General features: G+C 42.5%; 1 protein-coding gene across 1 annotated transcript; it reads right to left on the reverse strand.

Moving 5' to 3' along the window:
* Positions 1 to 27,247, reverse strand: Hexa (hexosaminidase subunit alpha). The gene is made up of 14 exons (XM_076851050.2): positions 26,946 to 27,247; positions 12,235 to 12,327; positions 11,368 to 11,433; positions 9,429 to 9,475; positions 8,652 to 8,762; positions 7,694 to 7,795; positions 7,120 to 7,252; positions 5,789 to 5,969; positions 4,827 to 4,913; positions 4,469 to 4,541; positions 3,598 to 3,781; positions 3,327 to 3,417; positions 2,560 to 2,664; positions 1 to 1,510 (listed from the first exon to the last, which is right to left on the reverse strand). Exons 1-14 carry the CDS (start codon positions 27,196 to 27,198, stop codon positions 1,453 to 1,455), a joined length of 1,584 nt encoding a protein of 527 aa, XP_076707165.1. The 5' UTR covers positions 27,199 to 27,247; the 3' UTR covers positions 1 to 1,452.

Consider the following 27,247-nt stretch of genomic DNA (forward strand, 5'->3'; position numbering starts at 1 on the left):
TAGTATCTGCTCATTTTATTGAACATTATTCCAAAAAATAGGAGCACTATAGTTATAATCAGGAGAGAAGCAGGGGGATTTGAAGAGCAGCAGCGTTTCTACAGGGTCCTTCCCTGGGGCCACCACAGTTTTCTGAATATTAGTGGTAAGGAGGCTCCTTAGGTGTGGAGCCTTAGCCTATGGCTCTCTAGACTAGAATGCTAGACTTGGTTAGGCTGAACAGTGGAAAATTCCAAGAGAATTATGTTAATAGAAATTGGTCACCCTGTCCCTGCAGAAAAAGCACAAGAGTCATAGCTGGCTTACCTCCAACCAGAACCCCCCAAAGAACATGATTGAGGAACTAAAGGTTGGTGCTCAGATCCCTTCTCACTCCTGCCTTCCCTGAGCTTCTGTATCTACCACACTGGAAGCTTTTGGAGAGAAATGCCTGGAACTTCTCCATTGTCTTCCCAGCCTGGGAGGCAAAAGAACTGAATAGGTCCAAAGAAATCTCAAGGATTTCTGCCCACCATTGCCCCAGCTTTCAGATTATATTGTCACTGTACATGAAACCACCAGTGGGCAGTCTGATCCACAGTGAGAAATCTAGAGGAAAAAAATAGGTCATGTGTACAAAATCCTTCTTCCAGAGCCATGTGCCCATATTCTTGCCCCTTAGGGACAACTGTACTATCCATTTCCTGGGAAGATGCTATGGGCTAAATAGAAACAGGATGGAAAGAAGGAGTTGGAATCTACATCATTTTGGAGTTAACAAGGGCCTTTGAGGAACAAATCCTTCAAATTCAATAACTTTTCAAAGTGTTTGGACCACAATATGGGCTCAATAACATTAAATAGTGGTTAAATGAAATTGAAGTAGCAAGAAACCCAAGACAGAGTAGCAGCTTCAGGAGAGGGAAGTGTGAGTCTGCCTGGGGAGAAAGGTATGGCTGCAGCCCTTGCTTCTGCCCACCACTCCTTCAGGCCCCATATATAAAAAAACCTTGGAGGTGTGACACAGAAGTGAAGTGACCAGGCTGAGAATGGGGGTGGGAAAGGATTGACGTAACTCATAGGCCAAGCAGAGCAGGAGAAAGACGACAGATCTCATTCCCAGCCCTCAACTTTAAGACCCTTCAAGGGGCAGGTCCTGACCCCAACCTGGCTGGGCCCTGCTGAGCTCTATTGCTCTTAAGAGGCTAGTCCTGGATGCTCCCTTTACCCTAGGGCCATTCACTTTTTTTTTTCCCCTTTTCTTTTTACACAGATAATCCACATTGCATATAGAAAAATGCCACACCACTCTTTATTGAATACCAGTGCCAGCACTGGCCCCCTTCTCTCCAGGCACAGGGGCACGTGGGCAAGGGGCTCCTTCCCCCGGCCAGGATGCAGTGGAAGCCTGGCCCCACTACTGCTCTCCTAGGGCCAGCACCCTCCTTGGTGCCTGGGGCTGCTGGCTCAGGTCTACTCAAACTCCTGTTCACAGTAGCCTATGTTGAGGGGCTGGGCCTGGACACCTCGCCTGCAAGAGGACATGAAGAAATGACAAGGTGAGCCCCGTAGTCTTAGACCCCCAATAACACCTCCACCACAGTCAAAAGCCTCTTTCCCCATTTCAGTAAATCTCAGATGGTCACCGTGTACCAAAATTACTTGCAGATCTCACTTCTAGTGATTCTCACGTGGGGTGAGACAAAGTGTTGGCAAGAATCTGTATTGTAAATAGGTACCCAGGTGATCTGGGAAACACCTATTTCTAGCTTGCCTGTGTTTGTGCCTCATCCCCAGATATCATAGTCCCTTTGGAAGATGTAGATGCTTGAGGGGTGTCCAGTGCTCTTGGTTAGCCATCCATTCTTGGTTCTATTCTAATACGCTTAAAGCAGTGATGGTGGAGACTGAGGTGCTGTCCAGCCCAGGTACTGGGCATGAACACCTGTCCTTAGGTCTTAGACTCACTAGTTTAAAGCCCTGACAATCTCTTTTAGGGGCAACATACTTACAGATGGCAAGGAACCTACTAACAATCATCCAGGACATCACAGATTGTTGAGCCTTAGACCCCAGGATGTTTGACTCTTAGCCCAAAAGTTGACTCTGAACTAAGCTATGTTCCCTATGTTCTAAAAACCTTGTCAATGACTAAACCAAGAAAATGACTCTCATAAGGCCCAAAGGCATGGATATCATGAGAGCTCATAAAAGCCAACCTCATTCAAATCTTGCTTTTGAGTGACTATGGGGCAAGGTACTTAACTTCTCTGTGCTATAGTTATTTTTATTTATTTATTTGTTTGTTTTATTTTTGCAGTGCTGGGGATGGAACCCAGGGTCTCGTGCATGCTAGGTAAACACTTTGCCACTGAACCATACCCGCAGCCCCTCAGTCATCTATTTCTGAAATGGAGGCAAAATTTATCTACATTATGGGTTGTAGTAAAAATCCAGTGAGACAAGCACAGTGCTTGTCAAAAAGTAAGTGTTACTGTTACCATTCTGTTCTTCTCAGTAAGGGATCCCAAGCTCTGAGTTTGCCTCATCCACTTTGGGAAGGACCCACAGCCTGCTTACCTCAGCAATTCACAGCGGAAGTGTGACAAACGTTGAAAGGCAAACTTCACATCAGTCATTGAACTCTTGCTCCATAGCCTTTCAGAAACAGCCCCTGCTCTGGGCCTGAAGGAAAAAATGTATGTGGCAGATTGGCCCTGTGTTCCCTGGAAGGGTGCTGGACATCCACAGGCTACTGCCTTTTGTTCAGGCCCCAGAGTAGCCCAAGACCAAAGAATGTGATAGACACCTTGTTCCAAGTGAGAGCCTGGCTGATTGGTTCCCAGGCAGTTCTGGGGCTCAGCTCCATTTTTGTTAAAATGTGGATAGTGATCTAGCCTTCCTCCTCTCCCAAAGAAATGGGAATAAGAGTAAGCCTTAAAGGCATCATTAGTTGGTACTGACAGCAGCAGCAGATGTCTTTCAAATGTAAACTCAGTACACCTGCCATGCTTGGTGAGGCTACAATAGCAGAGAGAAATCTTATAGGTATCATGGACCCTTAGTATTGGAACCTGAGCAAATCACCTATGTTCTCCAGGCATCCTTATCTCTATCTGGAAAGTGGTGATAAATAATCACTACTCCACATACCTACTGGGTTGCTGGAGGGACATATGGAGTCACATGGGAAGTATTACATGTAAAACAGAATGTAATGCAATGCATCTACTCTCTCAGGCCTAAAAGGAAGGTACTAGTGTGGAAGTGGCTGGATGGAATTGACTGTGAAAAGGAGGACCCCTGTCCTCAAGCCCAACCCTCCATATCTTCCAGAAAGCCCTTACCAGAGCCTGGGTACCAGGTTTGTACTGTCCACATACTCTCCCCACATACAGGCCTCTCCACCAATCACCAGAGCCTTCTGCTCAGGGGTACCTGAGGGGAAACCACAGTGGGCCAGTGAGAGGTGTAACTCTAGGCTTCCTTTTCCACCACTGTCCCAATGTGGCCCTCTCTGCAGACAGGTCATTTCATTTCTAGAAATGTCTAGCCCAAGACCTTCCTGCCTCCCTCCTGAGTCATCTTTGGTTAGCAAGGAGAGTGCCCTGCTTTCACCTTTAAAATCCAGGGGCTCCACTTTATAGAAGTCCTTCCAGTCAGGGCCATAAGTTATACGGTTTAGGTACCAGGGGGCAGAAAGTAGGGCCCGGAAGCCAGCCTTAGTGATCAGATCCAACTCCTTCATGTAGTTTACTGGTAACTCTTCTTGCCATACCTGTATAATGGTGTCTGGCCGAACCTGTTGCAAAAGGTCAAAGGGCATTAATGGTATAGAACTGAGAAGATTTCTGGGCCTCTTTCTTAGGCAAGCAACCTAGGCTAAAGGGTGTATGTATGCACCCTCTGTTTCCTGGCAGCAAAGGATAGCTCTGTGACTCCTAACCACTGAGCTCATACCCCACTGCAGAGCTAAGGAGTCCAAGAACCCTAAGATAGCTCTCTGCTGTTCTCCTCCCCCGCATGGAGATAGTAATATTGTCTGGGAGCCAAGGGAGGCAAGCAGTGGGGCTCAGGAGCCAGCATGTCCAAGAGTCTCCAGATATTTCTTGGGGTAAGACAAGGGTTGGGATCTTACTGAACAATAATGAAGGATAAGGCACATTCATCCTTAGGGTCCAAGGATGAAGGCAATCTGCCTCTCCCAGACCCTAGTCTCTGATTCAGGAAGGAAAATCCAACCCATCAAGTCAAGTCTCAGGAATCTCAAGTAACCAGTGATTCTAGTCTATAGTGATCCTGACATCTAAACCTGGGGCTCACACCTGTGCAGTCTTTCTAAAGGGGGAAAGAGAGACGGCCAAAGTGCTTAGACCTTTTAAAACCTAGTCCAAACTGGAGGATCAGTCCCTGCAGAGGCAAGGGAGGAGTAGGGAGACCAGAGGTAGATGTCACTGGAGGCTCCTTTTCTTCTCTGCTGCTGGCTCACCTTTACTTTATTATCAAACACCTCCTGCCACACCACATAGCCCTTGCCATAAGCAGAGACGATGTCCAGCAGCCTGGGAATGAGAGAAGTGTCAAGAAAGTGTCTGCTCAGCTCAGACAGGCTCTAGCCTGTGTGTCCGTACTCTAGGACTTGAGCCTGGCCAGGGGGCCCATCCCTGACTGGAAGGTATCTTTCTTTCCCAAGGCTGGTACCCAACCACTCCAAACCTGAAAAGGTAGAGCATGGTGACCCTTCAGGTGCCCATAGAGTTGTCAAGCAGGGCCCAGCCCTGATATGGAAAGTGGGGGCCCCATAAGTAGTAAGCCCCAAACACACTCCACCCTCCTTCCTTCCTCACGTCTGGATGTAGAAAGACTCCAGCTGCTTGAAGTCGTCACCAAAGCCCTTCTTCTTCATGAAGGCTTGGATATCTGGGTTGGATCTCCTGAATCCCAAGAAAAAATAAAAAATTCATTCTTTTACCACCCCAAAAGCCTATAGCCTGGTGGTTAATGACCTGGCCTCTTACAACTATCTTTTTTCACTTAAAAGAGCCAAATCACTGAGGATCTCAAAAGTTGTAAATGAGTAAAGTGTGACCAAGCAAGCTATGTAAAGAATGAGTTTGAGTCTGAAAGAGTCGGAAATCCAAACCCCCAAAGAGAATTCACATTCATCCTTAGTGTCCAAGGCTCGGCTGGGAGCTCCAGCACACTGGATTCTGACTTCCCATCTGCTGCTGTTCCAGCAGGAGCCAAGAGTTGCTGTCTGTTACCTACTGCAAATCCTTGCCCCCGACATCTGTTTGCTCACATTGTTCTCTTCCAAAAATATTTTCCACTCCTCATGTCCCAAAAGCCAAACTATTTTCCTGAATCCAACTTTAGTGCCTAATTCTGGATGAAGCCCTCACAGCCTCTTTTAAGCTCACTAGATCTGAGAGTTTGGACTTTATGATTTAATATTAATTGTACACTGTTATCTATTAATCTTGAATTCTCTTTCTTGATTTTTCAATCAGACTATTTTAAGCCTATGTAAACGGGGATTATTTATCTCTATCTTGGATTCTTTCAAGATAATTCTGAGCTGGGATATTTTTCCACAAATATCTCAAGAATCTGAAAATACAGAGGAAGAGAGGTTTGCACTGACAACCTTGCCAAAGTCAGGTAGGGCCTCTATGGGCTGAGACAGACTGCTGTGTCATAGAGGTTAGGGCCTAAGCAGCAGCAGCTGACCCAGGCAGCTATGCAGGGCTGACCTCTACTCTGAGTAAACAATTCATCAGGGAGGGTGGGAAGATCAAAGGGCTCATACCAGCAGGTGAAATCAACCTCATCTCCTCCAAGGTGAAGATAAAAATCTGGGAAGACAGAGCTGATCTCCAGGAAGAATGTGCTCATGAACTCATAGGTATTGTTGAGACTGGGGTTCACTGGTCCAAAGGTGCCAGAGGGCCGAGACTCAGAGTAGCAAGGAGTCAATAACCCTGGGATACCTAAGCCAACAGAGAACCCCACATGAGTGTCAGAACCAGCCAGGCACAGTGGCACACACTTGTAATCTCGGATACTTGGGATACTGAGGGAGGAGGATCACAAGTTTGAGGACAGCTTGGGCAACTTAGTGAGACCCTATCTCAAAAGAAAAGAAAAAGCTGGGTGTGGTGGGGCATGCCTGTAATCCCAGTGGCTTGGGAGGCTGCGACAAGAGAATCACGAGTTCAAAGCCAGCCTCAGCAACTGTGAGGTGCTGAGCAACTCAGTGAGACCCTATCTCTAAAATAAAATATAAAATAGGGCTGGGGATGTGGCTCAGTGTTCCAAATGCCTCTGAGTTCAATCCCCAGTACCAAACAAATAAACAAACAAACAGAAAAGAAAAAGTCCCATATACACTCTAGTTCCACATGTAAGGACATTAAATCTCACAAAGTGAGACACTTGTGTTCATAAATGTCACACACAGACATTCACAGGCACTGTAATCACCTCTTCAGTCACAATCAAAGGAATATGAACATGTTCACAATCAGAGACAGGCTGGGTTACAACCAGACAACTGTTAATGGATACACTCTTGCCTCAACACACTGCTTCCAATAGAATTCACCCTTGCTCCAAAAGGACATTTCTTCTCAAATGGCCTTAAGCAATAAAGGGGACGGAGCCTAATGAAGTCAAATTGGTACAATCTTTCCTATCTCCTCCTCTTTGTGGGATCAATTATTACGTAGAATTCTACATTTCCTAAGGGGCATTTCTCTTGGCCCAGAGGCTTCCCCTCTTGGGGTTGAGACCAGGTGGCAGCCTCTTTCAAAATCTTCCTTTAACTAGGTTTTAGTTTGGAGGACTCACTCTAGGGTCTGGAGCTACACAGAAAAAGAGGGTGAGCAGGAGTAGTGGCTGTTTGAATGACCTTTGGAGGCTACCCCAAGCTTCTTTCTATCAGATTCTAATGAGATTAGATTCCTCAGTATCTGCTCTGGGGCATAACAATTTTGCATGGGGATCTGAGATGAATCTGCCCATATTTTAATAATAAAAAGTGGACTCCTTTGTCCATCCAAAAGTAAATTCTTCCCTATCTAAATTCCCAGGTAAGAAAAGTTTATAGAAGATCCCTCTAATCCCAAACATTATTCTTACCTGGTCCCCAGGACAAAGTGTGGCCAGGAGTGTCAAATTCTACCAGCACACGGATACCCCGAAGCCGAGCATATTCAATTACCTCCTTCACATCCTGTGTTGTATAGATGTGGGTGACAGGGTTGTAGGACCCCTGGAAGGCATAAGATTCGATTCAGATCTTATTTCCTGAAGGCTATCAGAATAGAAGATACTCAAAATGCTTCCACCACTCCCCAAATACCAAAACTATCTTCAAGAATCTTTATCATAATCCCCCACCATTATCCCATCTACTGTTTTATCTGAGCACCATAATGCCAGTGAGATAAACAAGGTAGAGATTATTTCCATTTAACAGAATAAATATAAATAAAAAGCAAATGAGGACAGCAAATTTTCTTCTGAAGGTCATAGAGCAAATTAATGGCAAAATTTGGACACGAATCTAAGTGTCCTGATTCCAAAGCTACTGTCCTTTCCCTCTGTCAATGTGTCTGGTTAGGATAAGAGCTATTGTCCTTCCCAGCAGGGGCTCCAGCCAGGCTCAGCCAGGGACCTATTATAAGCTTTGGCTGAGTGAAACAAGACATACCTTTCTGGTGAGCTCTGGAAAAGTGGTGCTCTCATATGGGAAGGAAGAGTCATCTACAATATGCCAGTGGAACACGTTGAATTTATTGTATGCCATGACATCCTGTAGGTCAGAGCACACACCATGAATCTATCACAGCCTCTCCGATTTCAGCCTCAAACTGGGCAGGTTGGCAGGCTACTCCACACACCCCAACAAGCCTCAACCTGCCCCAGCTTGCAGTGAAAGATTTATACAGCCTATCAAACCACCCCATCAGAAAGGGCCTGGCATGGAGGGGTGACTCAGGACATTTCTTCTTTCCCAAGACACAGCCAAAGACAGCTGAAAGATGAATTCTGGCCACATAGAGATGAACACTGTAACTACTATGGTCGCCTGTTACCTTCCAAAAGTCCCCAGATAGTCTTAGGACCTACACTTACTTCTTCCTACCATATGCATTGGGTTATGTGACTTATGTTTATCAAATCATGATACCTGCCTGGGAATTTGGTTGCCCCCAAACTCATAAATCTGAGGCTTCTGAACCATGTGTCAACTCCTTTGGTTCCACCAGAGGAGGAAAGGAAAAGGCAGACCCATGAACTGGGTGAGCAATTTTCATCTAAGAATCCACATTAAACTCAACAGACTTAGGAACTTCCTCAGCTCAGGCTTCAAAACATCTTTCCTATGACTTCATCCTACATAAAGAATGCTGAGGAGCCAATTCCCTAAAACCCTCACCGTACTCTTGGAAACGGCCTGAACATTGGTTCACAGTAACCTGTGGCATAGATTTAAACCACTCATGATATTTTTTGAATCTTCGAGCAGGTCACTACTACATTTTCCCCAGGGGCTTCGAGAGTTACATATATTTCTCCCCTACTCTTTAGGAATATGGAACCCGATCAATCCCTTGCCCCATGGCTCCAGAACTCTATGCATGAATAAAGTCTTAAGGCCTGTGTACCAGTGTGTCCAGTATGCTAAACAGTGGCAGGTAATGTCGAGATGTATCCAACAGCAAACCTCGGTGAGGGAAGCGAGGAAAGTCCTCAATCTTCGTCTTGTTGACAAAGAACTGTGCAGACCAAACATTGAACATGTCAAAATTCAAAGGGATTATCCCAAGATCTCTGAAAAGCCAACCTATGAATAACTATGAGGATATTGTAAGAATAACTATGTCCCTAAACAATGCCCTCCACCAATCTCTATATCAAAGACCATAAGCAGCCACCTTCCCAGAGGTCAAACATCTCACTTAGCCAAATATGTCCCATATACCAAATACAAGTGTCCCATACAGATTAGATTTTCCTGACTGTTAACTTGTTTATTTTTTCAAAGCAATGTGGTATCAAGGTCACTACTAAATGATTCAGAATAATCCATTATAGTCACTCTAAATAGACCAATCTATCAAAAAAATTCTCCATTCACATCCCCAATATTTATCCAAATCCACTAGGACCCCATCTAAATCAAAACAAAATCTTCCCAGGACTCTCATTATTTTCCAGGACTTTTGAGAAAATCCCAGAGTGCATAAAGAAGCCCCCTACTCCCCGCTTTTTATTTTTTAAAAAATTTTTTAGAAGTAGTTGGACACACTATCTTTTTTTTATTTACTTATTTTTATGTGATCCTGAGGATCGAACCCAGGGCCTTGCACATACCAGACGAGTGCTCTACCACTGAGCCATAATCCCAGCCCAGGGAGCACTTTTTAAGGGCCCATACTCACCGCGCCATCGGACGATCTCCAAACCACCTGGCTAAAAGTCTCCAGGCCTGTGGAGAAGTGGAGAGAGGGTGAAAATTTGGGGAGTCTTAGAAAGTTGTAACTAAGGCAGAATATGATGTGTAGGCATAGGGTGAAAATGGATGTAGTGCAGGCTTCATGATTCTCAACACTTATAAAAAGGAGATACCAAGAAGTCAGTTTACATTTTGTTTCTGTATTTTATTTTGGAAGGCAGGTTTTTTTTTTAAATTTATTTTTTAGTATTTGGCGGACACAACATCTTTGTCTGTATGTGGTGCTGAGGATCGAACCCGGGCCGCATGCATGCCAGGCGAGTGCGCCACCACTTGAGCCACATCTCCAGCCCTGGAAGGTAGTTTTAATGCCTTTCCATGCAATACACTAACTTTCAAAACTCATATACCACCTTCCATATTTTCTGAGCCTTAAAGTTACAATAAGATGTAAGATGGGGGCTGGGGTTGTGGCTCAGCTGTAGAGTTCTCACCTAGCACAGGCGAGACCCTGGGTTCAATCCCCAACACCACATAAAAATAAATAAATAAAGATTGAAAAAAAATAATAATAAAAAGATGTAAGATGGCTAATTCATGGCCAAGCCAGACTGCAAGGGGTTAAAGCTTTCCATGGATAAAGCCCATTAGGAGCTAAGAGAATAAAAAAAGAGGGACCCTGGTCTACTGGTCTTCACTTCTTTCAGACTGAATTATGAGAAAGTAATCATTAGACTGAGCTTCTAAGGAGCCTGAGGCGGGATCTGGAAGACAAGGACTCACTACTCTTCCTCTGTAGTGACTGAGACCAGCTGAAGTGTGCTGGGTAGCAACTGCCCCCCCCCAAAGGACTGCCTTGACATAGTTTCTTAGAGACCATCAAGGTGCAAGCACAGTGATTCATGTTCTTAACAGCTAAGGCCCCACTTATAGAAACCCACCAGAAACTCCATGAAGGATCTCCAGAGTCCCAAAATTTTGAAATGAAAGAATCCATAAGACCTTAGTGGTCAATCAGGACCTAATGTGAAGCTCATTGGAACCTATGATATGGGCCCTTCCCCACTCTGATACCCAGCACTTTAGAGTCTGACATGCCCCTTCCCCAAACTAACTAAGGAGCACCTTTAAAAATGTAGGAGAGGGCAGAGAAGGGAGTATGCTGCATCTCCAAAGAAGGGAGGAAAGGCAGTGTAATAAAGCCCAACTAAAACAAAGAATTCAGTGAGAATTACCTCATATTCACTGGCAGAGGCTTTACCAAACGTAGTAGAGGCACCTGGCTAAGTATTTGACTAGGGTCCAAACACCTTCTCAGTAAATCTAGAGAAAGGGTAGGGGCCTATCACCTATAGGCTGGTAAGCCTTCATTTTCTCCAGAAATAATATTGCTCTACATATTTTACTACTACCTTTTACCTGTATATATTTCTTTTGTTATTAGTTCCCCCACCACACACACATACACACCTTTTTTTTTTTTTTTTTTAAAGAGATGGGGTCTGGCTATGCGCAGGCTGGCCCAGAATTCCTAGGCTCAAGAGATCCTCCCACCTCAGCCACTTGAGTGCTGGGATTACAATCCCATGCCACTGCACCTGGCTTAGTTTTCCTTTTTAAAGCCCCTTTCCAGTCATATGCCTGGAGTGAGAGCTGGACAGGTAGTTTTTGTGATAGTACTGCTTACTCTCATGGCTAGCTGCCTGTCCCCTGCACTCTCCCCCTGTACTGTGCCACACGGGATGAAGCCTATCAGCTTCTGGACGTAGCAGCAAGGAATGGGGAAACTCCAACTTGTCTCTATAAAGAAAGCCATATTGGGAGTATTCACTGGCCTGTTCTCCCATCCCATCAACTTCAATATTCCCACATCATTCTCTCACCCCCATCTCTTTCTCTTTCCTTAATCAGCCCCACCTTGTTACCTCGGAGAGCTCCCCAGACACTATGAGAGACGAGTAAAATCCGCTTATCATTTATGGTCAGGGTATCTGAAATGACAAAAATAATTCATTTGGTGGTTTACTCAGACTATAGACAAGATGGTCTATATAAATCCTTGGTTAAAACAGAAACAAAAACAATAAGATCACTTTTTTTTTTTTTTTTTTTTTAAATCTTTCAGAGAGGTGCAAAGCCCCTGGCAGGCTGCTGAAAGGTGGTCACCATAGTGGCTCTGCAGGCCCTGGCAGATGATACATGAAGACAGTCAGGCTGGAGCAGAGTTCTCTGCAAGCAACACCCAGCTTGTGGGTCATTTTCCCCTAACCAAAACATGAGGTCCTGTTAGCCTCCAGCTGAAGGTATGATATCTCCTACCAGCAAAGGGGATTAGGGCTGTTTGAAGAGGCAAGTCCAGCATCCAGCATTCCCAAAGCCTTTGTTTCCCTTTTCTCTAGACTTCAACTACTTCATCTAAGAATGTGAGAAAGAAGCAAAGACTCAAATATTCACTTTGGAAAGGTTCCCAATCTGCTGCTCAGCAAAGATAGGAGGCAGTCATAGAACTAATGACGTAGCTTTGTTTCAGCATACACAACCCAAAACTCTGGCACAGTCCTCAAAAAGTAATGTACCCAGTCCAAAAGGTAAGTGTCCTATGGGACTCAGTGAAGAGCTAGTGCAACACTCTGCAGCCGACCTTTAAGTACTGGTTAGAGGTTCATATGAGAAAAACTCATCTTCTATGGCTTTTGGCACTTCAGGTCATGAGAAGCTTAGGTCAGGACATCTGGAATCATATCTCCAGACAAGTGCCTGCTCTTTAGGACATGGGGCAGTGTGGTACTTACAGTTCTCCAGTGACTCCAAAGTAGGAAAATCAGTACATCCCGCTGTGCTCACAGAGACAACCAACTTGTTCTTCTTTATTTTCTCCTGTTTTTCTGCCAAAAAAAAAAAACGTAAAAAGTATGGCTGACTTGCCACTAGCAACAACAGGTAAAAACCAAGACCCTGCAGAAGGGTTCCTAGCTCTGATCTCTCAGCTCACATACTGAGGTGACAGGAAAGGGAAGATGTGATATTCACCCATGGTGTTGTCCCTTTCTGGTCATGTTCAACTTTTGTTCTGGTTGTGCTTTTTTCCTCCCCAGTAACCCGCCCCGACTCACACAGGAATGATTTAGGTGGTAGTTCTAACTTCGCCTAGACTGTGCCAAACACACAAGTCCAAGGCCTCAAAAACTGCTTCTCATCAAGCTGCAGCTCAACATCTGGTCTTCCTTCACATTGGCACAGACAGACCTCCCACACACAGGGCACAGAAAATGCAGCTGATGCCTCAAAGAAGGCCCACGATCACCAGCCCAACCTGTTTTCTTCCCCACCCTTCCCAAACAGATTCTCTATCCAAGGCAGACTTCTGCTCAACACAAAAGCTACCAAGTATGAATTAACATATCGTAGCTCTACAGACCCCAGTCTATGCAGAAAAAAATGCCATAGTCAAAATGTGCATCTCTTTCTACCCTCCTACCAGTTTTCTTGATTTTTTTTTTCTGTGATTCTGATTTTATTGTGCCAAAATTAATGAGTCCCCTCCCTATTATTTCCTGAAATCATATGTACACCACTGGTAGCACAATATCCATGATTTTCTCTGGAACTACAAAGTAAGGAATAGATGGTCTGAAGAAAGCAGAGAGAGAGACTTCAGAACCAAACCAGAATCCCAATGTTACCCATTCTCCAAGCAGAAGAAAACTGGGAGCCTCCGAGCATCTCAAGGAAGCCAGCTCAAAGCTCCTGAGCATTCCCACATGGCTGCAACTCAGCTCTCACATCTGCCAAGAATCAAGCCAATAAGGAATCCAACAATGCCTGCCTAAACCCTGCAGGGAGATGGGAATTTGAGGCAACTCTGGGTATGGTTAACTTTTATCTACATCCTAATCAAAAAATACATCCCCTCTTCATGCAAGGACAACCAGGCTCTCAGGCCTCAGAGACTGCTCTCAAGGCAGAATCAGTAGGTTCGTCGTAAGCACCCCAAATCAGACAGGGAACCTCTCCAAATCCATTGCAACAAATTCTGAAAACTGAGGACTTAATCTGGAGGCAGGGGCAAAGAAAACTATAAAAGAATCCTTCTCCTTAAACTATTTTATGCCCCTTGCCTCCTTGGGCACCCCTTTAACTGAGCTCATCTGGGAACCTCAATATCACTGTGTGGAGATATCTCTGGTAGCCAAGCAAAGAGGGCAAAAGTCCTGAGCTTTTCTGTTAATCCTCTGGGCCTTTGTTTGCCAAATGAGGAGAAATCCCAACTCATCCACATGCAACTACCATGGTCACTGTCCTGAGGACAAAACAGGAGAGGATGCACAAACAGCAGGATTATCCGAACTATTACTTGGAACATAGGAAAATACTTTTTTTTTAATATTATCTTTTTATTTTTCTAAAACACACCTGCACTCTATTTCTTATGTCTATAGTCCTAGATCACAGATTTTTTGGATGATCTGAAGGATATGAAAGCACTTTTTTCCAGAATGATACCACTATGGTAAAGAATCCTGTCCTAAATGCTCTCAGTGACTCATGTGGCTGTTAAAGAAGTGTATTCAGAGGCTCAGCTGCTGCTTAGATAAACTCTGAGAGAGAAGATTTGAGGGAGGCGGCAAAACAGGAGGGACACTGGGTCATCTAAAAGGATGTAAATAGAGTATCATCACTGTGGTTTTCCGCCTCGTTGTTGCCACTGTACGAGCTCTGAAGAGAGCAGGAAATACGCAGGGGCCAGCCAGCTGCCTCTCCACACACCCACACCCACACCCACATCCGTGCACTGAGAACTGAAGTGTGGGAAGTGAGGTATGTTAAACAGCCCGTTGAGCGGGCAATCACATGCACACATGCACTGTGAACCCCACTGGGACAGCAGGGAATTCTAAAGCCTTGGGTGCTGAGGAACACAGAGTAGTGGGCTGGGAAATCAGGAAAGGCTGATCTGGTTCTGGTTCTGCTACTACCAAGCCGAGTAAGATTCAAGTTTCAGGACTTCCATTTCCTGTCCTGTAAACAATGGCAGGGCGGAACAAGATTCAACTCGTGACTCCAGGTTCCATTTCATGATCACAGCCTCCTACCTCTGCAGCTCACTCACCTCCCAGCTTTTATCTAAACTCTTTCTCTTTGAGAGGGCAGGGGAAGGTAGAGTTTCCATTGAAAAGTTTGCTTTTTTTTTTCTTTTTTAATTAAAAAGGTAGGGGCTATGGTTGTGGCTCGTGGTAGAGCGCTTGCCTAGCAAGTGAAAGGCACTGGGTTCAGTCCTCGGCACCACATAAAAATAAATAAATAAAATAAAGGTATAAAAAATGTTGTATCTGATTTTTAAAAAAAGGTAGTACTCACTAGTTGAAAATTTCAAACACTACACAAGCATTTACAATAAAAAATAAACAAAAGTATCTCTGTCATCCTTTGTTAGTCTTCTCAGTGTGGAGATAACATGCCTTTCATTCTATGCCTGTTCTCCATTTTTTGGCATAATTCTGCCTTCCTCATCATAGACAGGTCATCTCTGGACATGGAATTTTGAGAACAAGGACAAAGTCCCTATAGAACTTTCTCCAGACTATAGTTGTTCAACTGTTCAAGTCCTTCCTGTCTTTAGTCCTCTCTCAGCCTCACATAACTTCCTATTGGCCTAGATGTGGACATCCATCACCTCAGAAGCAATCTAGCCAATACTCTTAACAACCTGTCTTAGTTTCATTTATATCCAGTGTGCAAAACCCTCAACCCTGGATCAATCTAACCTCTGCCTTCTGTGCCCCCAAATTCTGGCTACTACTAGCCCTATCAGAGGGAAGGGAAAAAACAGAATAGCAGGACTGGGTCACTGTAAAATCATGGTCTCCCATCTTGGCTGGGCCCTCAAGGCTGCCCTGAAAATCTTCTATCACTTTTTTTTCTATTTTCCACAATAGCTATTTCAAGCTTGTACCACTTTCCTCAAGTTGATCCCCAATTTCCTTAATCCTAGCAGATAATTAAAAAATAACTCCCATCCAGCTTACCTTCTCCCTTCCCCCAAATATCTGCAACACACACCTGTCTTAACCTTCTCCTTCCCCATCTTGATGAAAGAGGTCTCCTTTTACCTGTGCTCTGGACCTCTCCTCAGGTTCCTCTTGTATAAATTATTTCTCTTTTTTTCAAAGACTTTGAATTATTTCTTTCTACCAATTCTTTCCCATCAGCATTAAAATCTTTGCAGTCTTCCTGGTCTCAACTGTAGTTCATCTCAAACATTCACCCCTTCTCTCAACTTCCAGTCACAAAGAAACTCTAGAAGAAATGTAGCCTGGGCTGTTGGAAGCTGAACTTCAAGGACAGACAAATCTGAAATCAAATCTTGGTCCTAACAATTCTGGTTGTGGGACCCTGGGCAGGTTATTTACTCTCTTGAGCTGTAGTTTCCTCATCTGTAAAATGGGACTCATGATAGTACCTACCTTACTGCGCTGCTGGGGAGATTAAATGAGTTAATATATGTAAAGTGCTTAGTTCAGTGTCAGGCACAAGGTAAGTGCTCATGGACGTGGTCATTCTTTGTTTTCTCTTTATAGCCACACTTCTTTACATCCTATGTACCCCTCAATCTGTTATAATCTGACTTCCCTTGCCACTACTCCCATGAAAATGGCTTCACTAAGGTTCTGTGGAATCTTTCCAACTCATCCAGTCATTCATTCAACAGCTATTTATTGAATGTTTACTATGTGTCAAGCTTATTTCTAAGTGCTGGGGATATAGCAGTGATTAAAACAGACAAAATTCTCTGCTGTCAGAGAGCTAATATTTTAGACACCATTCACCACTTCTGGGATCTCTTGGCAGCATAAGATACTGACAAACTCACTTCACTAGAGGGACACTGTTCTCTCTTGATTTTCCTTCTTCTTCTTTGAATATGCTTCCTCATTCTCTTTTTGCTTCACCAACCCCTCTGTGCTGGTGTTCTCCAGGGTCTCTAGGCTTCCAGATTTCTTTTTCTCCTTACTTACACTTCCCTGGGAAATGCCATCCACTCCCACAGAACTCTGAAGTTCCAAATTTATCTTTTCAAGCTAATTCTTCTGGAGCCCTAGACTTGGTATGTTTCTGCTCAGCTTATCTCAAATGCACCCTGAATCTTAAAAACAAATACAAAAACTCTTCTTTCTTTTCTCACTGGCTGATCCTCTCTCTTGCTTTGATAACAGCACAATCTATTTACCCAAACAAGAAACCTCCACCTTCTACCACACTTTCCACTTTAGTAGATCACAAATTCATTCACTCAAAATAATATTTATAAACTGTCTTCCAATGTGTCAAACATTGCTGAGCAAGTAAGATTTCAACAGTAAAAAAGACTCAAGTCATGTTTACAAAATACTTATTATCTGTTTTCTTTTTTCCTGGTGGTGCTAGGGATTGAACTCAGGGCCTCACACATGCTAGGCAAGCCAAGTACTCTACCACTGAGCTATAACCCCAGACCAGATCCTTATTTTCTCAACACATCCCACCCACTTCCCCTGCCCCTATTGGGCCAAAGATTTAACTTAGCATCTTGAAATTTCTCACCTGGATGACTACAAAACGTCTCCCAGGTGATCTCTCTCTGCCTCCATCTATACCCCATTTCACTCTACTATCTACTAGAGTGTTTCAACATAAAGATCAGATTATGACAGCCTCTGCTTAAAACCCTTCAATGAGCAGGCACAGTAGCACATTCCTGGATCACAAGTCCCAGGACCCTGTCTCAAAATAAAATGAGGGCTGGGATTCTGTCTCAGTGGTAGAGCACTTGCCTAGCATGTGTGAGGCACTGGGTTCGATCCCCAATACCACATTTAAATAAACAAATAAATAAAACAAAATAAAGGCACTGTGTCCATCTACAACTAAAAATTAAAAAAAAAAAAATGAAAAGGACTGAGGACATATAGCTCAATGGTAGAACACTTGTCTAGCAAGCATGAAGCCTGGGGCACAGTGACACACGCTTGTAATCCCAGTGACTCAGGAGGCTGAGGCAGGAGGAACATGAGTTCAAAGCCAGACTCAGCAACTTAGCAAGGTCCTAAGCAACTTGGTGAGACCTCCATCTTTAAATAAAATATAAAAAACGGTTGAGGATATGGCCCAGCAGTAAAGTGCCTCTGGGTTCAATTCGAATACCAAAAAAATAAAAACAAAAATAAAAACCCAAAAAACAACAAATGGCCTCTCAGAGGTGAAGTCCAGAAGCCACTAATAGTCATCAGAAGAGACTTGTCTTTCCCTGCTCCTGTGCAGAAACTCTCACTTACAACTTAATGAGCTTTTTCAGATCCTTGAGGATGCCGTGTTCTCTCCATACTTTTCTTGCCATATATTGCTTCCTCCTATTGAAACAAACTTTGCATTCCCTCCATACCTCTCCTCATTAAGAAATAACTCTGGCTTTCCTTCTATACAACTTTTCTGTCATTCCCCACCCTTTCCTTAGAGACCTTTCTATGTGATCACGAAGCAATGTACACATACATTTTTCATAACGCGTATCTTAATATATGCTGTTTATTTGTCTATCTCCTCACCTAGGCTGTGAGTTCCTCAACAGCAGGGACCAATCTCAGTGTCTCTGTACTCCCAGTGCCTGACACACGGTAGTCATTCAATAAATGTTTGCTGAAAAAATGAATGATACTAGAATTAAAAAAAAAGTGCATTTTATGCGACATATGCATAATGATTATGCTACATAATAATCAGCATAAATGGGAAACATGGTTAACATAGAGATCACTTTTATATACCCAAACCTAGAACTTTTCTAAAGTCTTATTATTAGGGTAGAGGATGCTAAAAAGACACAGACTTTTCAAAACAATATTCTAAAAACCTCCGAGTCCATAAGTCCAAAGATTTAGGTATCTCCACTTCTATGGAAGGGAGAACTCTTTGCTGCATTAGGGTATCTGAAACTATATATCTTTATCTCAATGTACAATAGCCTCTCCCTCCACCAGCCCTGCTCCTTCTTGAATCAAGACATTTCCATTATATTAATGCACTTAAATCACAGAGGCCTAGCAGATTGGAGGAAACACATTGGATTTAGTTACAAATTGGCATTTGGCTTGGCTTCTGGATTGAAAACTAGGAAAGTCAACTCAGCCATTGACACCTTATCACTCTAATGTCTTCCTTTCCCTGGTACTCTCCTAGGCTATGCCAAAGTTTATTCCCACATCCACTTTGCTGTCTCCCCACCTCCACACATACACAGCTTCATACACACCACAAGCAGGCTTCACCTCCCCACACTCAGCCAAATGAGAGGCCTGGAAATCATTCTTGCTCGCTCATTTCTTCATTCCAACCAAGATATGTTGAGCACTTACTGTGCATCAGGAACTGTGCTAGGTGCTGGGGCAGTTAAAAAGAAAAACAAGCCCTGGTCCCTGCCCTTGAGGAGCTCATAGTTTCTAGTGGGAGAGACAAATACAAACAACGATTACTAAACAGTGTGATAAGGGCTGTGGTACATACTGTTGCTTCTTCCGGAAGGGAAGAAGGCTTAACCTCTGAGTAAGATCTGAACCCTAAGTTGTGTTTGCTAAGCACCAAGAGGAGAAAATATATTCCAAGCATGGGAAGCACATCAGTGTGGCTAAGGGAGGAGGCAAAGGCATCCCTATGAAACTTCTTATCCAGTAAAGTGGGAAATGAGAAGGTGACTGTCCTGAGTCTGAGGCTTCTCCTCAGTGCTGCTGAATTCAGTTTAGACTGTGGTGCAGTTGCCCATGAGTCCTAAGATTCTTCACGTTCCAGAGACTAACTACTCATAGTGTACTCTCTCCAGTCCACAGGTGAATGCTGAATGTTTCCCTTCCTCTCATTCCCATCTTGCTGCTTTTCTTTTTTTGTTTTTTAAGTAAAGTTGTAATTAAGACTTTTTTTCCATTCAAAGCTAGTCTCAGCAACTTAGCAAGGCCTTAAGCATCTCGGTGAGACCCTATATCTAAATAAAATACAAAAGAGGGCTGGGGATGTGGTTAAGTGCCCCTGGTTCAATCCTCAGTACAAAAAAAAAAAAAAAAAAAAAAAAAGGCATTTTCCCCCCAACTTTCTCTAAACTCCCCTCCCCCACATGATACTGGGGATTGAACTCAGGGCCTAATACGTACTAGGCAACTACTCTACCACTGAGCTACATCTTCAGCCCCATTTCCCCACTACTTAAAAACTCTGATCTGTCCCTCCTTACCCTACTCTTATTAGAAAGAGAAAAATCTCCCTATAATTCTAGATTCCAAGAGGTAACTGCAGTCTATCATTTTGAACAGCCTTCCAATTTTTTGTAAATACACTGATATTAATTTTTAGAACAAAAATGGAATCTAAATACATATCAGCTTATAACTTTTTTTCCATTTACCAAAATGATTTGTAGATCTTCCAATGTCAATATCTAGAGATTCACACCATTATTTATAAATACTAAATAAAATTCCATTGATGAAAACTCCTTAACTAACTTCTCTCCCATTTGTGGACATTTGGTAAGGTTTCTAAATTTTTAATATTAGAAGCAATGTTCTAATAAACAAATATTTGTGTGTATATACAGTTGTGAAAGATTTCCATAGGACAAATTCTTAGGGATGCAAATACTAGGCCGAAGATGTGAAAAGTTCGGTCATGACACTGCCAAATTACTCTTCAAATTATTGCGTTGATTTTTTACCCAAACCCACATATCTGAGCCCATTTCTCCACATCCTTCTAACATTAGATCATCTCAATTCTTTTTCATCTTTGCCAGCCTGGTTAAAAACAAAACAAAACAAGAACACAGATTTAATTAGCATTTCTTTAATAATGACTGAATTTATGCATTGTTTTGCAATTACTAACTATATTCTTTGTACTTTTCTTGGTTAATTTTCTTTTATTGATTTGTGGAGCTCTTCTAGATTTTAACCTCATCTTTTAAGTTTGCAACTATTTGCCCCATTTTGACCTTTATCTTTTTAATCTTGTGGTTTCTTTGCTTTAATTCTTATGTAGTTAAATATGTTTATCTTTTCCTTTATAGTTTTCTTTATTTGCTTGCTTAGAAAGGCCTCTTCTACTCCTGGGATTATAAGAGTAAATTCTAGGATTCCTTCTAATGCTTTTATGGTATATTCTAAATCTTCAGATCTTTAATCTATTTGGAATTTACTTTGTGTTTGATATAAGAATTTAATTTTTTTCCAAACTGAAAAACACTCTTACACAACTGGTCTGTGGAACTTAGATTTTTGGCAGTTGTAAGCTTACAGTCAGGGAAATCTGTGTCCTACCTCTGACATCTTTTGTCACTCTGCTCAATATATAAGGCCATTTCTGGTCCCACACTCCCATTCTCATAAACGTTTCCTTTTTATTGACCACATCACCCACCCTTGAATAACTCTTGAAGTTTTGTTGTATGATTATTTAACTACCAACCATTCTCAGCACTTTTGCTTCCTCACTAACTGAAGCCTGGCTCTCCCTAGAGACACCACACACCACTATCTCTACAATTTGTTCTGAGAGGCAAGGTCTTTTCATACCGAGATTGAGACTTGGTGCTATTTCTAGGTCATCCATCCCCCACCATCAAGTGAAAACACAGTTCCCTTCTGTGGCTCATGCCATCCAGTTGTTGAATCTAGAGCCTCTCTTTATCGAAATATGGCAATTTCCTGGTCACTTTGTTATTTACTCGGACACTTTGGTTTCTGATGCCAAGCCTTCCTCTCCACCTAGATGACTTTAATACCCTGGAGGAAGAACTAACCCACATTCTGGCTTAGCAGTTTTCCAACAATATCCTTTTCTCCTCCTCAACCACCCGTCCATGGTCACCTTTATATCTTCTATCTTTTGGAAGTGTTCAAACTCATTTCCCAAGTTTTGGTTCCATGTAGCTAGCTGTTTGCTAAGATACACCTCCCTTGACAAATCCAAAAAGAAACTTTTTATCACACTCAGTTCACCTCTCAACCTCTTAATCAATCTTTCTCTTTTTACTCCATCCCTTTCTCCATCTTTGTGAGGCAGCAACATGCAAATGAGAACACTCAAACTGATAAAGAATGCTCATGCTGGTGACATGAGCACCTGTAATCCCAGAAACTTGGGAAGCTAAGACAGGAGGATCGAAAGTTCAAAGACAGACTCAGCAATGGAGAGGCGCTAAGCAACTCAGTGAGACTCTGCCTCTAAATAACATGCAAAATAGGACTAGGGATGTGGTTTAGTGTTTGAGTGCCCCTGAGTTCAATCTCCAGTACCAATTAAAACAAAACAAAACTGCTAAAGAAATATGAGAGTCATCCTTCAGCATTTTTCCCTCCAACGTACCTCACAACTTCCAAGCATACCACCAGTAATCTCTCTTCAGTCTTTCTAGTATTCTCTGTCCCTATACCTATCATCCTGCTCCAGTCACTATTATTTCTTACCCAGATCACTGTAGTGGGCTTTCCTCTAGTCCTATTCCCACAAATCCCCAATGCAACCAGAGTTTAATCTCACTACTTTTCTTATTTAATGGCCTTTCATCTATTATGTTTCTAGCTTCAAAACTCACCGATTTACCCTAGAGCTATACTTTGACCTTCAGTTTCTTAAATATGTTGGAAAGATTCTCATCTGAAGGCCTTTCATACGGTCTTCTGTCTACAGGAAACACTATGTCTGTCTACATGAACTCTTACTTTGTGAAAGCCATTCAAAACACACCTTCTAGGTGGATGCACAAGTACCAGTCAAGCCTTCAGATGACTGCAACCTCATAATAGAGCATGAATCAGAAATATCCACTTAAGTAACTCTCAAGTTCCTGACCCTAGAAATTGTGGTATAATAAAGGTGCATTTTTTTAGGGAAAAAAACAAACAAAAAACCACACACCTTCCTCCCATGCTTCCACCCTTGGGTCAAGTGTCCTCTTCCACGCCCTCAAAGAACCCTACACTTCAGTTATCACAGAACAAAAAAAAACCACACACACATACACACACACACACATTTTATTGTATATCTGTATCTCCACTTTCAGGGACTATAAATTCTTCAAGGATGAGGGTAATTCTATTAATATTTTTTGGCTCCAACTTTTCAGACACTTAAATTTGAACAATGCCAAAAACCTAAAGAGTAGATTTTCATTTTCTTAAACTACAAATGATGATGTAAACCCCAAGAATCTCCTAAACTATCTAACATTCTTTAAAAAAATTTTTTGTAGTCCCACACAAATTATACACACACACACACACACACACACACATACATATTCCCCTATATGGACCTACTGTTATTGACAAATTATGGTTGGTTAATAAATGCTATTTATACTAAGAAGGGATAAAATGAAGGAACTCAGAAATGGTCCTGGAATCTGATAACAATGGGGCAGGAATAAACAAACTCACCACCTGAGCATTAATAAGCAATTAGATGTCAGAGGTTATTATTTGGAGCAATTAGCACTAAGATGTGATCAGAGCTTAACCCTACCAGAGGCCAGTAGTTTTCCAAATTGCTAACTGGCTTGACAAAGATATTTATGACTTTACTTCAAGACTGCACAGTGACAAGAACAAAATCTTTGTGGACAAACAGTTCTGATTGGAATTTCTGCCCCAACACTACTAGCTGTATAACCTTGGGCATGTCACTTTGTGAGATGCCCTGTTCTGACAGATGGGGATATATAACACTGACTTCAAGGAGATGTTATGACAATTAAATGGCATAATAAGCATTGAGTGCCAGACATTCAATAAATGATATTTCCCTTCCATTTTCTACTTTTTTTTTTTTTTCCAATAAGTAAGTTTTTCCAGAGCAAACCTCCATTGTGTATCATTTGGCTGGAGTAGCCCAGGGCAGGGTACCTTGGGGTCTAACAGCATCAAAGGAGCAGCTTCTTGGAAGAGTTTGTCATGAATGTCTTACAGGAGACTGAAGACTCCACTGGCATGTGTTTGGTCACCCTCTATGACCAACAAGTGACATTCCAACATATAAAAGAATATGGTGGGGCTGGGGTTGTGGTTCAGTGGTAAAGCGCTTGCCTCGCACACAAGAGGCACTGTGTTCAATCCTCAGTACCATATAAAAATAAATAAAGATATTGTGTCCATCTTCAACTAAAAAGTATTCAAAACAAAACAAAACAAAAAAGAAACGAAGAACATGGGCTTGAACTCTTCAATCCACCCCAATCTAGGACTGAAGCTCCAGCCAAAAGAAGAAAGCCACTACTGTGGCACTCTATTACCAGTTACCACCAGACTGAATAGTACAGTAGTTATACTTTTCACCTATAAGTATCCTTTCTCACCCACAACCCCAAAAACTTTACGAAAGAAGGAGGTTGCTCTCTGACAGTTGAGCTGACAAGCAGCCCCACTTCCTGCATCTGAGCACACACTTCCACAGGAACTCAATTGACTGTTGAAATTTAAGCACTGCCTCAGCTTACGACAGAAGCACTACACCTAGGAAGAGAATAAAATCAAATCTAATTCTCTATTTCTATAAATCTATTTCTATGGACTAAAGACCCATAAACCCTGAGGTACAGAAAACTCTTCACACATACACCTCTCACACCTCTACTTTTCTCTTTAGCTGCTTTTGTTGTCAGTGGCCCAACAAAAAAGGGAAAAAAGTCTTTATATATACATTTATTTATTTTTTAGTTGTAGTTGGACACAATACCTTTATTTTGTTTATTTATTTTTATGTGGTGCTGAGGATCGAACCCAGGGTCTCAAACGTGCCAGGAAAGCGCTCTACTGCTGAGCCACAAACCCAGCCCTCCCCTCCCAGACAGTTCTTAATTCATTTGTTAGACCTCTTTTTTTTTTTTTCAGAGTAGACCTTTTCTTGAGGATGAAGGAGATTGATGTTTACGCCTTTAACAGGCTAAGAAATTGACAACATGTCCTAGCATGAGGCTATACAGCTCAAATGTCCACACCTGCTGTCAAAACCAGCCCAACAAGACATCAACTGACAAAATTCCCCCCATGCTCTACTTCACTCTTCTATTTGGAAGTGAGGAAGAGGGGTGGAAGGAAATGGACAAAAGGGTATCACAGGGGTTCAGGCTGTTTTAATTTTTACTTATTTTTATTTTTTGTGATATAGAGAACAATACTAGAGTCTCACAAATGCTAGGCAAGTGCTCAGTCACCAAGCTATACCCTCAACCCCATTTTACTTTTAAAATCACCAGTTCTTCCCTCTATTGTAAAGTCTTTCAAAGACTGCAAAAACATTCATAACTATTTTCTTATGCCTGGAATATAGGCAGATTTTAGGAGGAACTGGGGGATGATATTAGCCAAGTTACATTGTTACAAGTGTGTCTCCATGAATATGTAACAATGAATCCTATCACTGTATACAACTATAATGCACCAATAAAAAAAATATGGAAAAAAGTAGTAGCAACCCAAAAGCCTGGAAATTAGGCAATGTGCCTGAGGGCACATAAACAAATGATAAATAATCTTCTCTGGGTGCTTCCTAAATAAGCCATATTTCAGACCCTGGATCCTCCAGAATATCCAAGCCAGAAAGAGAGCTTAAGGAAATAAGACTCAGTTTTTTTTTTTGTTTGTTTGTTTGTTTTTTTATATACAAGGCTCAAACTACCTCCCCTGTTCACACACATACATGCCTTGAAAGTTGAGCTGCTTGTTATGATTTAGGTAATAAAGGCAAAAACAGGGCTGCTTGTAAAGAGGTTAATTAAGGACTCTTATTAACTAAATCCAGGCCCTGGGATACAAAATTAAATACAATTATTTTGCTCCTCAGCTAAAAACTGTGCTCCTGCTACTTACCACCTTTCCAAAGACAGTCTATTCATGACTCCTCCCTATGTCTCCTTCCATTTTCCACATGACCTTTCATAAGAAAAATAATTCTACTACATACTTTTCTTCCTCTTTGCTTTTAAAATAATAAATTACTGGCAACTCAGCATTATACAGGAAGAGGCCCTATCTTTGCCAGGGGATACTTACAATGTACTTAATTACTAGCCCAATTAGAGTGAAGCAAACTAACCACATTCTTTTTTCTCCCCAGCCTAGCTACCTGAACTTATCTGTTTCTCTTCTGCATCACCCAGAGGTGATCTCAATGCATCCATAATTCTGTAATGAGCTAAGAGCAACATGAGTTTAGGTTATTATGAGTTGGAGTCATATGATTCTCCTTTTCCTGGAATCATATGCTAATGCTCTAATTTGAAACTTGAAAGGCAATACTAAATAAAACCAGCAAGTCATTTTTTTTTTTTTTTTTTTTTTCAGTGCTGGGGATTGAATCTGGGGCCTTGCGTATGCTATGTAAGCACTCTACCACTGAGCAACATCCCCAGCCCAAATCATCTTCTTTTTGATGATCTTAGAAATAAACAAAAATATCAATGCCTTAATGTTAATATAGCCAATTTAAAAAATTACAAAATATCTGCTAGTTGCAGCCATAGTTATGGAATGGCCAAAAGAGGTATTTTAGGAGATTGATTAAATGCCACTTGATGAATAAATGCCACTTAACTTAGTCACTTATTTAATATCTAAGGATGAGCAATGCAAATACTGAAAATGCCTTCAGAAGGATACAGATGCTCATGATAATCTTCCATTTTAGAATAAAAGGACTGAGAGAAGGGATGGGATTATTCTGTTCAGGAACAATGATGTCCTAAGTATCTGGTAAATCTATCTGTGTGAATACTTTCCCAACCCCAACCTTACCCATTCTCCAGGCCCCAGTCCCATCACATTCACCAGGTTAGAACTTTGTGCTCAGTCATAACCCTCTGCTCAAGGGTTCTTCTGGCCTGGAATACCCTCCTCTCAATCCCAGCTAATTATACCTACCACCTCATTTTAAATTGCTCCTGGAAACTCACTTCCTTGTGAAAGTGTTCTATGATTTCTCTCACAATTTAAACATTTACTGGACGTACTATGTGCCAGACATTTTAATGTACTTTGGCATAAGTTTTTGAATCTTGTCTCACCAATTTTGAGGGTCTTCTCTGGTCTCTTCTACCTAGCACTGATCAGATTCATGGAGCCCCAGCCTCCCTTGATTATGATCAGAATGATCATCTTAGATGTTACTGGCACAATTTTCCACAATTTGATATCTTCGTTGAACTGCAGTTCTACAGTAGACATTTTTGGGATGAATACCTAATATAGCTAAAGGAAGGATTACAGACAAGCCAGGCCCTAGAAGTCAGCTGAGTGAAGGAGTGAATGGATTAAACCTGCGAGTGCCTGAGAGGAGAGCAAGCAGTAGGAGAAGGGCAAGAGGAAATGGAGTGTGTGATCAAAGTGTTGGGCAAAAACAAAAGGTGGGTGTCTGCAGAGATTTGAGGGGGCTGTCCCAAGGCAGCTCTTTCAGGGCGGGGTAACAAGATCCGGCAGGTGTGACTCACCTGATAAGTTAGGACGGGGCCAAGGACCCGAACCGAAGAGCACTTTCCGGTAGCGTAGGAAGGCCTCATCGAGGACAGAGCAGCCCGGCTGCGCGGCGGACCTGGTGTGGTACCGAAATTGGAATTTGTAGGGGGAAAGGTTGTAGTACCGGTGGGAGGTTTGGATGTACTGGGGCCAGGGCCATAGGGCCGTTGCCCAGGTCGCGAACGCTGCCGCCAGCAGCAGCGGAAACCAAAGCCTGGGGCCTGCCATGGCTCGCCGGTGACCTCTCCCTACAGCGGGCTGAGCCACGTGAGAGCCT

The sequence above is a fragment of the Callospermophilus lateralis genome, chromosome 3 (assembly GCF_048772815.1).
Source record: "Callospermophilus lateralis isolate mCalLat2 chromosome 3, mCalLat2.hap1, whole genome shotgun sequence".
NCBI lineage: Eukaryota > Metazoa > Chordata > Mammalia > Rodentia > Sciuridae > Callospermophilus > Callospermophilus lateralis.

Coding starts and splice junctions, on each gene's coding strand:
- Hexa (XM_076851050.2), bottom strand. CDS start 27,198: ATGGCAGGCCCCAGGCTTTGGTTTCCGCTGCTGCTGGCGGCAGCGTTC. Junction 7,796..8,651: donor TTAGCATACTGGACACACTG/GTACACAGGCCT, acceptor TCTGACCTACAG/GATGTCATGGCATACAATAA. Junction 2,665..3,326: donor AACCTGGTACCCAGGCTCTG/GTAAGGGCTTTC, acceptor TTTTTCCTTCAG/GCCCAGAGCAGGGGCTGTTT.